The sequence below is a fragment of the Barbatula barbatula genome (genome assembly GCF_947034865.1).
Source record: "Barbatula barbatula genome assembly, chromosome: 4".
Classification (NCBI taxonomy): domain Eukaryota; kingdom Metazoa; phylum Chordata; class Actinopteri; order Cypriniformes; family Nemacheilidae; genus Barbatula; species Barbatula barbatula.
The window spans coordinates 6,412,871-6,427,866 of NC_136768.1; the positions used below are offsets into that span (position 1 = coordinate 6,412,871).

Sequence of the window (14,996 nt, forward strand, 5' to 3'; positions counted from 1 at the left end):
TTGCTCAACTAAAATACTGTACGGCAAAATAAAACTAGAGGCTTTAAAGAGTATGAGACATTATAATAATAGACATAAAAAAGACTAGATCTTACCCAATCTGCATAAAGAAATCCAAACTTTTGTAATGGCTTAAATAGCATAGTTTACAATAGTATGTAATGTTTAATGTTTGTATGCAGCGTGTTTTGGATTCACCTTGGCTTCACACACACAGGTAAGTTAAAAGCGAGGACACGCCCACTGGCGCTTGTTCTGCACATGGGCTCTGTGTTGTTCAGCTTTTTTCGAGTTCATTGACCGTCTTAAAGCAGGAAATGCCCTTTAAGACAAAAAGCACGCATTCGTTGTGATGCGTTTTTGTAAATACTTGGCGCGATCGTTAGCGGTGCTAGAGTCGTTTTAGAAAGAACCGAATCTGATTCAGCAAGATGATCTGGTTAGAAAGTGACGTTTAAGGTTTAGGTGAGAAACATCACAACACCTCTGATCATGTCAAGAACGACGAAATATGACGAGGACTCTTCTATCGTGAGTCCAGTGGTGAAATATCTGCTTTTTTTGTTCAACGTGATATTTTGGGTAAGTTACAATTCTGTATGTAAATCTTTATAGTGATGATACAAAATGTTGCATTGTATAAAAAACATTGTAGTTCCTCCTCGTGAGTCTCTTATTTATTAATGTTTAACCAAATTACTTTTAAACTCCCTCTTGTTGTTGAACACGGAGCGTGTACGCATTTGTATTTAGTTTACCTGCACACTAATGACAGATCTGAGGAAAAGAACAATTCAAATTGTAATGGTTTCCAAAACAAATACCAATATGTATTTACTGATTTCATTAAACCCATTACAAACTTGCTATGTGTGGTCCATTTTGTGCCTCATTCCAATATAATTTAATGGTTATATTGGTGCACCGATGTTGCATAGGTATATCCGTCATATTGGTTTCCATCTTCCAGGTAACATCCCACCAGTAGAACCGAACACATTTCCAGTAGAGACAAGAGATCTTTAAAGTCTCTAAAAGCAATTGAATTCCCATTATAACCATTAGATCCATCAGACTTTCTAGGAAGGTGTCGTTCGTCTTTAATTCAGCAGGGATTTAGCAGTACTTTAAAATAATCTCAAGCTATTTATAGTCAATAATGTGTTTAGTTAAAATAAATCAAGCCCTAAAACATCACCTATGGGCATGTTTCAACAACTGCATATTACTTAACCGCAGGAAAGATGCTTGGAATACTTAGACCATGCATAGCATTTCATTCTACGCACCTAAACCTGTCCCATCTTGACTAGATACAGTATAAACTGAGAAAACAACTCAGAACTTCTGTCAAACTTTCACCCCGCATTTGTCACCGATACACAGCGCCTGCTGCGCGGTAACATCTTGCTAGAATAATAATGAGTTTACATTAGACCTCATCAACAAAACACTCTTCTGTTAAAATCTTGATACTGCCAGCTTACTTTTTCGAACCCGTGCCTGTTGCTAAGCAGCGGGTCTCATTGATTCATATGCTGAGAAACCCAGTGTGTTTTGGATGAGTGGGGGGCGCCCCGTGCTTCTTTTATTTGTTGCCCTGTAGTATTTAGTAAATAATAGACCATAATTCAGTAGAAACTAAATATTTCAAACAGTTGTGGATTATTCAGGTGTCAAAATTAAATTAACTAGGTGAGTAAACAGGCCGATTTGGACACGTGACAACAGTCTCCTCAAAGCAACAATGTAACCATTAAAAAAACAATTACAACTCTGTAGTGGATTGCATGCTTGCTGGTGTATACGCAAATGCAAATACCTGAGGGGATTTTGTGCTGTAAGCCTCAAGATCTATTCATTTATACTTATTCTAACCCATTATTATACTGAGCATTTGGCTGCAGGTTTGTTCTTTGTCATTCTCAGTGCACTAAAGGGATAGGCAGGCACCAAAACCTCTTTTGTTAGTTTGATGGAATACACATCTGTGCTTTTAGTATTAAGTACCTTTATCGAATTGTAATGCACCTGTGGAAAGGTTGAGTTCTCAGTGTTGAGAGCACAGTATTCCACACACTTGTATAACTGAATTATTGTATTACTTATTGTGTAATTGTATTACTTAAGAGTTTCTAACCCATGGTAGTGAATCTTTAGCCTGAAGACAGATTCTAAGGAGACTCTAAACTGGCATGGAAAGTTATTTGCAGAAGTACTAAAACATGTGCAAACTTGTTTTTTTCTTCTTCTTTTTTGTGTATTATATCAGAGAGTTGCACAAGATACATTTTGATTAAATTCTTAAGTTGCCGCTATTGAGACCATTAATCCAAATGAAAATATTTGACTTATAATGTGATATATACTTATCTCATTATTGTATAGGAGCTCTGACTTTGGCGTAATATGGTCAATTTTAATGGATAATATGCAGACATTATATTACAATACAATAAAGGGTTCTTATTACTTACATATTTATATTAAAATTGAGCTAATGACTTAACTAAATTCAAAATTTCCAATTTTGTGCATTTTGCAGTCATATTTATCTACAGAGAAATACAGTGTATCCAACACAAAGGTTTATGTTGGAAGTTATCATCACGTGTCTCCCATATAATACAAACCCATAACCTTAGTGTTGCTATCATGTTGTATCTGTTGATCTACAGGACCTATTGAAAAAGCAGAGTTAAATAATAGTCTTATAAATGTAAATAAATTGGCTTCTCAAGGTTAAAAAGTGGTTAAAAAGTTCCAAAGTAGCTTCTTTTTTGCCTTTGAAGTGATCTCTTCGAGGCACTGCTTTCTCAGACAGGAAAAAAAGGATGCAGAGTTTCATAGTAACCTGATAGCTGTTTCAGAGATAGGGAGCTACATTGTGTCAAACTCAGAGTACAGGAGTGTAAAAACACTCTGAAGTTTCACTTCTTCATGAAGAATTTCCTGACGCTCTTCATCACATTAACATTTTCAAATTCTAATGCTTTTGCATTTTTATACATGCAGATTCACAATACTCTGATTAAAGAGCGAACACAATAAGACCTATATATATCCAAAGCATTTACCCATTCTGTTATATGATTGAGAAAATGTATTAGAAACAGACGTAAATTGACGTCTACCTTATCTGTCCATTCTAGATAATAGCACTTGTCCTGATATCTATTGGCGTTTATTCCAGGATAGTAAAACATGGTAAGTGTGTTTACTTTCAATGACAATGTTTCCAAAACAACCTTGTAAATAGCTTCATGTTTTAAAAGCAGAATGTGTTTCATTGTTTATGAAAACAAACGTAAATATACAAAACGTAGCTTTTGAAAATAAAAACACTCTCTTTTGAGGCTTTGATAGACAAATCTCAAATTCAGGCTTTCTGGGTCATCATGTATAGTCATCACTCAATGAATATCCTCAAATCTATAAAATCTCTGTGTGTTTGATATGTGTCTATGCAGAGACAGCGTTGGCATGCCTGACTATAGATCCCGCTCTGTTACTGATGATAGTGGGGATCCTGATGTTCTTCATCACGTTCTGTGGCTGTGTGGGTTCTCTGAGAGAGAACATCTGCTTACTCCAGATGGTCAGTAGACAGGCAAATGAGTTTTTAAACTTTTGAAATAAAGTAAGAATAATCCATAGTCAAATATAAAGAACGTACTAATATGTTATTTTCTTTTCTTTATTATTTTGTTTGTTTTCCTGCAGTTCTGCATCTGCTTGACAATCATCTTTCTGCTGCAGCTATTGGCTGGTGTTTTGGGTTTTGTCTTCTCAGACAGGGTAAACAACATCACGAATCAGCTTTGGAAAGCACTTCACTCTGATTGGCTAATAGACGTACTGTATTTATAAAATAATATATGGTTCGGTGTATGTATACCACTAGCCACATAACATACAACCTGACTTTAAAATCGACATAAAATCCATCTTGTAGGCTGGTGTGACAGTTTTGAGTTTAAATCTTTAAGACAAAGGATCAACTTCTGCCATTTTAACTATTAAAGGTCTCTTTCACTGAATGGTTTGTAGAGACAGGCATAAGTACCATGTTTACATATTGTGGACATGATATAACAAGACCTGCATTTTTCCCCATTACAAACAAACAGTGTTTTTAAGTTAAAACATTGCGCCATCTACTGTCTGTCACTTGTTACTGTAGTTTACTCTGAACTTGCATTTTTATAATGTAGCTTTTTATGTCTGGTATCAATAAAGTAAATATCAAACGTTTTGAAATATCATAATAGCACAGTTATTCATGAAATATCTAAAATGTTGAAAATAACAGCAGTTATTAATGTATTTTGCTATTACAGGCACGTGGCAAAGTAACAGATATGGTTAATAGTGCTATCAAGCATTACAGAGATGATCTAGACCTACAAAATCTAATAGACTATGGACAACAACAGGTTAGAACTGTGAATGCGTGTATTTCTATTTTACATATTTGCATTTTAGATTGTATTTGTATAGTGATTCCGTTATGTTTTGATAATGAATATGTTTTTATCTTTTTGATGGGAAGTTCAACTGCTGTGGAGGGATCTCCTACAAGGACTGGTCTCAGAACATGTACTTCAGTTGTTCTAAAGAAAACCCAAGCAGAGAACGCTGCTCAGTTCCGTACTCCTGCTGTTTGCTCACGAAAGACGAGGTGAATAAAATCCTGATGAACTTGTTTGTTTGTGGATGTTTCTGCTATGAAATTTTAGTCACACTTAAAACTGTTTAAAAATCATGAAATGGCGAAATTCTGTTTCGTATGTGTCTGAATAGGGACCACTTTTTATGGCCACTGCATATGATATTTATTCTAGTTCAAATCTTCATCTCTTTGCCAGGCTATTATAAATACTATGTGTGGTCAAGGAAAGCAGGCACACAATTACGCTGAAGCTGGTGAATTTATCAACACAAACGGCTGTATTGATAAAGTCGTAAACTGGATCCACAGCAACCTGTTTCTACTGGGAGGCATTGCACTGGGCCTGGCCGTCCCACAGGTGACCAGTAATATGTCATGACGGTTACTTTTTGCACTTACATATTTAGGATTTATTTTTAATCTGACAGCCTCTCTCTTTGTCTCTTTCAGCTGTTTGGAATCCTGCTCTCCCAGGTCCTTATAAATCAAATCCAGGATCAGATTAAATTACAAAACTACAACCTTCAACATCGATCAGACCCCTGGAGCTGAACTCACTGTACTGTATGTCACTGAACCAGAATACTCCCTGAATTGCCTGTGATGATTTGTACCTTGAAATGAACAGAGCTGTCCGAGTCATGTTTTGAGGTTTGCAACAAAGCTCTTTGTAAAATCTTTTATAAGTATGAATATTTGTATAAATCATGTGAGATACACAATAGGTCAATGAAACTATTTTATGTGCAACAGGTTTTGTTTTTTGAGCATTGTAATCCTTACAAAGGATAAACGTAAGGACTCGGTCTATGAAAGACCAGAAAACTTCATTTCCATTAAGTGTACATTTTTATTTAGCAAAGGGATTTTTATGTTGATATATAGAACATGACAAATTGCTTGTGGTGTACTTTATTTTTAAGTTGCTTTGGATAAAAGTTCCTGTTAAATGACTAACATACTCAAAGCTCTACACTTTATGGCTGTAGTTTATGGCTTGGGTCTCCTTATCAACAACATCTGGTCTTAACACAAACACAACATGCTTCTGTTGGCCAGAGCATCAACTGTTTACGTTCCTGATAGGATTCTGACAACACCTCCTTTACCTATTAAAACAAAAACATGTTAATTCATGACCATTAAATACACATGCAAATATTTCACTTTTTCTTTCATTAAAAACAAATACTTTTAAAAAGCCTGTAAATCTATAGAGAATTGCAAATAAAAAAAGTGCACATGCTAGTAGTGAGCTAGACATTGTAGGAAATGCAAACCTGGTGCAGTACACGCGGATGAGAAATCAAAAGTGCAGCTTGTTGAATACAGGCAAGATCGAGTGCTGTACAAAAATTAATCTGCAAATCTAGTTTCCAGATAATATCCTGCCTTCTTTTGGAGATCAATGAAAGGCTTTTTATTTTTGGATGCATCGTCTCTTTAATGTTGTTTGAAGATCACTGGAAAATCACCTGCTTGAATATGAAAACACTAGAGGTATTATTTTGTATCATTGTATATAAATATAAGTGTGTGTGTGTGTGTGTGCGTGTGCGTGCGTGTTTAAGAGCAAGAGAGACTTTTTGGACCAGGCTCTCCCATTTGGGGCTTGTGTGTGTGTGGTCCCTGGTCTGTGCCTCTCATTGGCTCATTCCTTAGCAGCCATGTTAGACAGGGGCTTTAAGGAGGCCCTGTGCTTGGAACACACAGCATACTTTACCAACCACATCGACACCAACAAGTGCTGTGGCCTTAATCTGATACACCGAACTACACAAAGTTTGTTCCACTCCTTTGAGAAATGTGTTTAGTTACTGTGGCAACTGCCCAATTTGGGGATAAGATGAAAACACAATAATAATGTAAGACAATGAAATGAGATGAAGTCAGTCATCAATCACAGTTACAGAAACACACTGGTCTAACGAAAAATAACTATCATAAAATCCCACAGGTTCATGAAGACAGCAGACAAATTTCCTTCTATGCAATAAAGACTGATCAGCCGTCAGATATGACCAATGCACCATGAGAAGACGTTTGAGCAAACATTATATGAAGGGCTATATCCAAATTCCCAAATGAATGTGTCATATATAAAACAAGTTTCCTGAATGTTGAAATTTTGGCCACAACTGTATACATATAATTGTAATGTTATAATAAATTTAATGCAAATTATTGCTTAATTTTTACTCCACTGTATCTAGAATAAGTATCATTATCGTTGTTTATACCTGATAAATATGAATTCAGTTTAAATCAAATTCTTATATTTTGTTTTGCATTTTAGAAAATTAGCATTTTAGAAAATGATGGCAGAACTGAGAGAAGCACTTTAATACGTATGGTTTCACTGAAGGCTGGCATGGGATGTTTTGCCCCAGTAGCCTATGCGGGGGATGGGTGAGGAGCTGAAGTATTTGTTATTTGTGTGTGCGTGCACCCCCTCCATGTGCATACCAGAGAAAGGAGAAAACGGATTCTTGGGTGAGTCAAAGACTGAACTGGATTTCAGGTCAGTCAAGTCCGATTCGTCTGATGAACAGTGAGTTTTGACAACATTTCTCTCGCTTCGCTTTTGCTGTAAACTGGGGGGCATGGGCGCGCTCAAGGGGGATGGAGCGCGCAGTCCCGGGATCATGTTACAGTCCCAGACTTTTCAAGGCAAGATTTTTTCTCTCCATCAGAAAAGTGGGGGATGGTGAAGGCACTCTTGGAGTTCTTCTAACTTTTCTAGAGTAGAAAAACGCGAAGGTAAACAGCGCGTTGCCCGTTTTAACAATTGCTGCGCAGGTTCTTGGCGATGAATGGCTTTTCAACATCATGTGGGAAAGAAAGAATGCCTAGAAAACTTTGGGACATGACGAAAGGGAATTTCTTTGTACGAAAGGAAAAGGGTCGATGAAGAATCTAGGAATTATCCGCGCTTTGGCGACTTTGTGTTAGTCTGAAAGCCTTCGGCGCGTTACGCGCTATTGGAAAAAGTTTTTGGTAACATTTGATGAAACGTCGTTACATTGTTGCGCCTCCAAGATGTCCTCCAAACGGCTATGCCCCATTGTTGGAGGCTTTTGGATGCTTTGGATCTTGGCAGCCAGCTCCATGGCCGCCCGGGACGTAATCTTACACACAAACGAAACGATATTTAACGACAATTGTAAGAAAACGACAACGTGCGAAGTGCTCAAATACAATACATGTCTGGGTTCACCTTTGCCCTATTCGCACACGTCTCTGGTACTGGCTGAAGACTCCGAAACTCAGGAGGAAGCCTTTGAGAAATTGGCCATGTGGTCTGGTGAGTTTGTATGCAAATTAAAATGTTATTCAAAGACTAAATGGTAGACTATTTACAACAGGTCTGTTATCATTTGGAACCAACGTAAATATTCATAGTTATTCTTAGCATTAGAGTCCCTGACAAGGACCTGTGTTTTTTTTTTTAATGTGTGTTTGTTTTCTGTTTTGCTTTGCACAAAAATCTATTTTTCTAAACATTTTACATATGATTTAAACATCAGCTATAATGGGAAGTCACCCTGTTCTTAATTTTCACAAGTGCCCAATAATGACTAATTCATCCCTTTCCACTAAGGTTCACACCTCTATTACAGGTGTTCCCTGTGTTGTTCCAAAAGGGCCATTTCCCATAGCCTACATATAAAATAAAATATCAATGTTTTTCTTTTACAGTTGCAGATTAAATAATATATCCATATACATATAATATAACCTTAAATAGTCACAGTATGGTATAATCATAAGCAACCAGACAATACGAGTTAGATTTCTATCAGTTCTATCTGTAACTCGCTCCAAATTTCTTGCGCCCAGGTTTGCGAAACGCTCCTCGCTGTTGGGCTGTGATTCAGCCATTGCTGTGTGCCGTGTACATGCCGAAGTGCGAGAACGGAAAGGTTGAACTGCCCAGCCAACACCTGTGCCAAGCTACACGCACACCTTGCAGTATTGTTGAGCAGGAAAGAGGCTGGCCTAACTTTCTCAAGTGTGAATACAAGGACAAATTTCCTAAGGGTTGCCAGGTAAGAAAAGGGAAATGAGTTTTACAGGGGCATTCGTTTTTGTTTGGATACAGTTTCATCCATCGTGTGACCCCATTGACTCTTTGACTTTCAGAATGAGGTTCAGAAGATCAAGTTCAATACATCTGGACAGTGTGAGGCTCCTTTGGTCAAAACTGATATCCAAGCCAGCTGGTACAAGAATGTGGAGGGCTGTGGGATCCAGTGCAACAATCCCCTGTTCACAGAGGAGGAGCACTCTGACATGCACAGCTACATCGCCATCTTTGGCTCCATCACCCTCCTCTGCACCTTCTTTACTCTGGTAGGTGAACAGAAGACAGTAGTCAGGGGTTTCATGGTCCCAGATTCACGGACCACCCCAGACCATTTTCTGACTGCATGATGCATATTGCGTAGAATATGGAAAAACACCTCCTCAATCTGGCGTGATGTCTTTTTGGAACTGGGCTGACAAAATGTGAATCACAGAAATTTTCATTGTGACAATAATTTTTTAGTTATGCCCTCTCAAATTTGTATTTACATGTAATAAAAAATTACTGAAAAAAAGTCAATAAAAGTAATATAAATTCATCTCCAAATCTTCTCCAAATGTGAAAGACTCTCTCTTGAGAATTTCATATGCAGTTTGTGACACTTGTGTATTTATTGGCTAACTGATTCATTGACGTACCGTAAGATGGTTTAAGTTTTATTACATTCTTTAGTTCAAGGGTGTGCGCAGTAGTTTTTAGATGAGGTGCTGAATTCTTTAATTTTGTATCTCATTCCCATTCATATTTTCCCACAGGCCACATTTCTCGCCGACTGGAAGAATTCTAACCGTTACCCTGCTGTAATCCTCTTCTACGTCAATGCTTGTTTTTTCATCGGAAGTATTGGATGGCTCGCTCAGTTTATGGACGGAGCCCGCAAAGAGATCGTGTGCAAAAGTGACAATACCATGCGGCTTGGAGAGCCATCGTAAGTATGAAGTCAATGGAGAATCTATCTTGGAGAAGATCCGATTACAGTTCATGCCAAATTTTACAAATGTGGATTTTTGAAATGCAAATACTATTTGTTATGACTAATGAGGTTTTTCCATGGCTTACAGGTCCACCGAGACGCTTTCCTGTGTGATTATATTCGTCATTGTGTATTATTCTCTTATGTCTGGGGTCATTTGGTTTGTTATGCTCACCTATGCCTGGCACACATCATTCAAAGCCCTGGGTACCCCCCATCAGCCCTTATCTAGAAAAACGTCTTATTTCCACCTGGTCACATGGTCCATTCCCTTCATATTGACTGTAGCCATACTGGCCATTGCAGAGGTAAGACAGCTAATTACAGTTTTGCCATGTTATTTTCCTTTGTGAAATTGCAATCTCCATATTTTACTGTGAAATGTTTTGCAGGTAGATGGAGATTCGGTTAGCGGCATTTGCTTTGTCGGCTATAAGAACTATAAGTACCGTGCTGGGTTTGTATTGGCTCCCATCGGAGTGGTCCTCATCGTTGGCGGCCATTTCCTAATACGTGGTAAGACAGATAAAATGGATTTAAGTGGTACGAAGAGATTTACATAAATGTATTTGTCAGTGTGGATTGATCCGAGGCTGTTTTTTCAGGGGTTATGACGTTGTTCTCTATTAAGAGTAACCATCCTGGGCTACTGAGTGAAAAAGCTGCTAGTAAAATCAACGAGACCATGCTGAGGCTTGGTGAGTTATGTTTTTCAGTATTTTTTATCTTTTTAAATGATAAATAAAAAAATAGTAAAGCCCATTTACATTGAGATTAAAATGAGACCTTGGTCATTCTGGTCAGTATGCCAACATATTCTGATTTATTTAGGAATGATTTATTATATCAATTGTTGGTTAATAGCTTGACCAATACAGGACACGAATAGCTTGTTAATAGGCATTACTAAATATACAGTTTTATACATTTCTGTTCATTGATTTAGGGTTTGTGAAATGATTATGTTTTCTCATTCTGTTTTCAGGTATATTTGGATTCTTGGCCTTCGGTTTTGTTCTAATCACGTTTGGCTGCCATTTCTACGACTTTTTCAATCAGGCTGAGTGGGAAAAAAGCTTCAGGGAATATGTCCTGTGAGTCTTTGTCTTCTTGTCCTACTTGCATTTTTCTTTGTAAACGTTATGTTTGTTTTAGTAAAAAAAAACATTCTGACTTTAACTTTGTCCAGCTCACATTGTTCTCTGGTTGACATACTTCAAAGTGCAACAAAGATGGTAATGTAACGTTTTCAATCCAGGTGTGAAGCCAATGTCACTATAGCTCACCAGACCAACAAGCCGATCCCAGAATGTGCCATCAAGAACAGGCCCAGTCTGCTTGTAGAAAAGATCAACCTCTTCTCCATGTTCGGCACAGGCATCGTCATGAGCACGTGGGTTTGGACCAAAGCTACCATCCTTATCTGGAAACGCACTTGGTGCAGGTATAAGCAACAGAAATATTTCTGACGTAATTATAATTTTTAGTGTGTGATTATGAGTTAAGCATAACATCAAGTATGTTACTTCAATCCAAGAATCATTGGACGAAGTGATGACGAGCCCAAACGCATCAAAAAGAGTAAGATGATTGCCAAGGCGTTCTCGAAGCGGAAAGAGCTGCAGAAGGATCCAGAGAAAGAGCTGTCCTTTAGCATGCACACTGTCTCTCATGAGGGACCTGTGGGTAAGCATCTACTCTGCCAAAAAAGCGTCTGCCAAAACAAATGAACAAATGTCCTCATCTAAGGGTCAAATTTGGAAATGTCTCATAATTTCACATTTTCCAGGCCTGGAAATTAGCAAATTCACAAAATGATTTTAGTGTTGCTGCCTGGCAGTAAAAAATTTAATTGTGTCAAATGAAATCGAAGAGATTTTGGGATTATAGTTATTGGCTATTTAACCCTTTCAAACAGCAGGAATCAACTTTGACCTGAATGAGCCGTCGATGGAAATGTCTTCTGCATGGGCCCAACATGTAACAAAGATGGTGGCTAGAAGAGGTGCAATCTTACCGCAGGACATCTCAGTGACGCCCACCGGAACACCCGGTGAGCACTCCATAAACATTTACTGCCATTGTTGTTTTAAAGATTATTTCTTCACACAATTCTGTCATTTTCTGGCAAATATCTGGGAATTTAAACTGTGACCCTTATGGGTAGCTGAAAGCAGTATCAAGTAAAAAAAAAGTTACTTTTATTTCTGGATGGCATTTCAATATTATTGCCATTGCCATAGATTCCCTTATAAAACCAAAAAATTAATGAAACACATTTCTGCACAGTTCCACCCCCAGAGGAGAGAAACAAACTGTGGTTGGTCGAAGCTGAAATATCTCCCGAAATTATGAAAAGAAAAAAAAAAAAGAAAAAGCGGAGAAAGGAAATACAGCCAACAGATCCCATAGCGAACGAAAGAAATCCCTCCTACCATAGACGGGAGTTCGGCTCCAGCGCTGTGCCGCGTCTTCCGAAACTGCCAGGTCACCAGAGTCTGGTGGCTAACCTGTGGGAGCACCAGCAGAGGCAAGAAGAACAAGATGTGCTTCCAGGGGCCTTCCCTGAATTTCGTCCTTGTCCTCTTCCGTACCAGGAGAGGTACGGTGGACTGGGATACAATCCCTCCAATTTATGCAACAAATCCTCCAACCTTCCCATTGCCAATCCCCTGACCCTAAGGAACGGCATGCAGGATGACTCGGGTCACTTCCATCAATCGTCGTGGCAACCTAACGGGATTTTCCGTCACCTTGGGCAGGAGCCTTCTGTAATGGCTACTGGCAGGACTAATGTTGTGCCACGAGGAGATGGCAGGAGGTGTATTCCAATACACTCCAGAACCAATCTCATGGAGGCAGAGCTAATGGATGCAGACTCAGATTTTTAAAGTACTTGGAGTTGGTGCTAATTTTAGCTCACAGACAAAACATGGAGCAGATGATGGGTTATAACTATGCTGGCTCCCCTAAAGATGTCATGCAGCCCAATGATTTGGATTTCTGAACTGACACGATAAAAAAGCAGACATTTATGTATTTAGCACATTGATATGTGTTTCCACACTGAGTGCCAGTTTGCTAGCGGGACTTTTATGACATCATTAACGGGCATGTCATGGTGCTTCATGAAAGAATGCCAAACAATCCCTAATCTTGGTTTAAAGGGAAAGCGTGTAAATTCTGTGGGAAAACTCCAGTCATTGGTTGAGCCATCATTGGTGTTTGATGCTCCGTGTGGAGAAAAAACATAGGTGCTGCATCCTATGCTGACCTGACAGACCCAGAGCCAGTTTCGACACACTTTGATCTCGCCGCCGCGTGGTTCATGGAGTGCTCAATAGTTCCAAACAAATCCTTGCTGTAAACCTTTTTGAATGGATTTTAGCGGGATGGACAACAGCAACTATAATTGCATATATTTTGCTAAATATATTGTGTACACTGAATACTACGTTGACTTATGGGTGTGCGATATTGGCAAAAAAAAGATGTCTAGATATTATCTGGGATTTTACGACAACGATAAGCAGGCGATATTTTGCATCCTGTAGACTATGTTGTACTAGCTCCATCATACATCTTACCAGGACATTCATTGTTGATATTATTAATAGAGAATGAGAACAATTTTCTCATCTAATCTGTCATCATCTGTCATCTGCTCCGGGTGTACGTGTGTTCACCACTTGCTGTGCGTGTGTTCACTACTCTCTGGATGGGTTAAATGCAGAGGGCAAATTTCAGGTATGGTTCTCCATAACTGACAAATAGGTCACTTTCACTTTCACTATCATTCACTCAATCTCATGTCAAACTTTGACTATTACTTTTGCAGAATTGAAAAGAAAGATTTGTTAAAGAACAATGTTAACACTGAACCCCATTGACATCCATTGTATGGACACAAAACCATTCAATGAATTTGCACATCGTTAAAACAAGAGTCGCGATATTATCGCACACAATATATCTCGCACACCCCTACGTTGACTACATTTATAGCAGCATTTTCCTGGGGAGTAATATGAATCTTTAAGATCTTTAAATATAATATATATCCGCCAACTTGTTAAAATGTATAAACATGCCTTTATTTTACCAACTGTACAGCTTATGCATTTGGGAGGCATTGAAATGAATGGGCTTCAGTGCCGTGTTTGGAACTATTGGTCACGCCATGACACGAATTACTTCCGCATTCCATTGTTCCAACGGATGTGTACGCGAGTGTCGTAACTCTGTTTTTGAACGGCTCTGGAGAGACCATCACTTTCTCTTGCTTATTGCAGATGGACAAACCACCAACCTAAACAAAAAAGAAACCGTTCATGCCCGAGTTGATTGTATGGTAGCTGAAAATGCCAATGGTTACGTAAGATTCCATTTACATTTATTACTGTGCATCAATATTAAAAATACTATTTTTGTACTTTGTTTTTTCCACCTGTTTTATGTTATTTCATATTGTACATATTTTAGATAACATATTTTTGTTTTTCACGCCCAGTGGAGTGACTTTTCCAAGTTTCACATTTGGAATTGTTTGTGCATTTGGGGTTGAGGTGTTAAGCTCATTTTACACTTATCATTTTTTCGGTGTCTCCGTTTTGCTAAGCTTTTTGTTAATATCAGTGGCAGTATTAACAAAAACTGCAGCGTGCTATTGACAAATTGAAGCTGTCCTTCAAGAATGTATTTTTTGCAGAAGTGTTTAAAGAAAGTGTTTGTGCTGTGTGTCTGTGTTTATATTTTCTCCCATTACTGTTGCTTTTGTCTCATAAAAATGTGTGTGTGTGTGTGTGAGAGAGAGTCTCATTCCAATGTAAATATTGTAGTTTTGACACACCTTTAATTAATAATTGTATTAAAACTGAGAAAAAAAGATCAAATGTCACAGGACTATTTTCATACCCTGATCCAAAAAGCTTTGCCACCTAAAAAGGAGTGTTACCAAGTAGTCACCAAGAGTATATATTTTGTGTGTAAATAAACATGGTACATCTGTGCTCAATGCTACATAAGATGATGCTGGTTTTAACAAATGTATTCAGATCTAAAGGTATAAAGACGAGACTTTACCTTAAATCAATTCATAGCTGTCAGTGTTTTGAAAGAGTGTTATATTTTGCAATTAGTTTATACAATAAACACATATTTGCATTGTGTCTTTATTGTTTATTCCTAAACCAGTGATCACAAAAATCCTAGATGGTTTAATGATTATAATGGGAATTGTATTGTTCTCCGTGGAAACCATATTG

At 38.0% G+C, this 14,996-nt stretch overlaps 2 protein-coding genes across 2 annotated transcripts; both read left to right on the forward strand.

Annotated features, from left to right (window-relative positions):
- Positions 1-220: 220 nt before the first annotated feature.
- On the forward strand, positions 221-6,939 carry tspan33a (tetraspanin 33a). The gene is made up of 8 exons (XM_079453979.1): positions 221-582; positions 3,153-3,207; positions 3,471-3,598; positions 3,724-3,798; positions 4,341-4,436; positions 4,553-4,681; positions 4,869-5,030; positions 5,123-6,939. Exons 1-8 carry the CDS (start codon positions 493-495, stop codon positions 5,222-5,224), a joined length of 837 nt encoding a protein of 278 aa, XP_079310105.1. The 5' UTR covers positions 221-492; the 3' UTR covers positions 5,225-6,939.
- A 191-nt stretch (positions 6,940-7,130) lies between these two features.
- smo (smoothened, frizzled class receptor) lies at positions 7,131-14,900 on the forward strand. The gene is made up of 12 exons (XM_079455391.1): positions 7,131-7,976; positions 8,513-8,721; positions 8,816-9,025; positions 9,515-9,687; positions 9,821-10,040; positions 10,125-10,248; positions 10,338-10,430; positions 10,718-10,826; positions 10,991-11,176; positions 11,270-11,418; positions 11,651-11,785; positions 12,022-14,900. The coding sequence occupies exons 1-12, from the start codon at positions 7,712-7,714 to the stop codon at positions 12,621-12,623; spliced, it is 2,475 nt and encodes an 824-aa protein (XP_079311517.1). The 5' UTR covers positions 7,131-7,711; the 3' UTR covers positions 12,624-14,900.
- Positions 14,901-14,996: the final 96 nt, after the last annotated feature.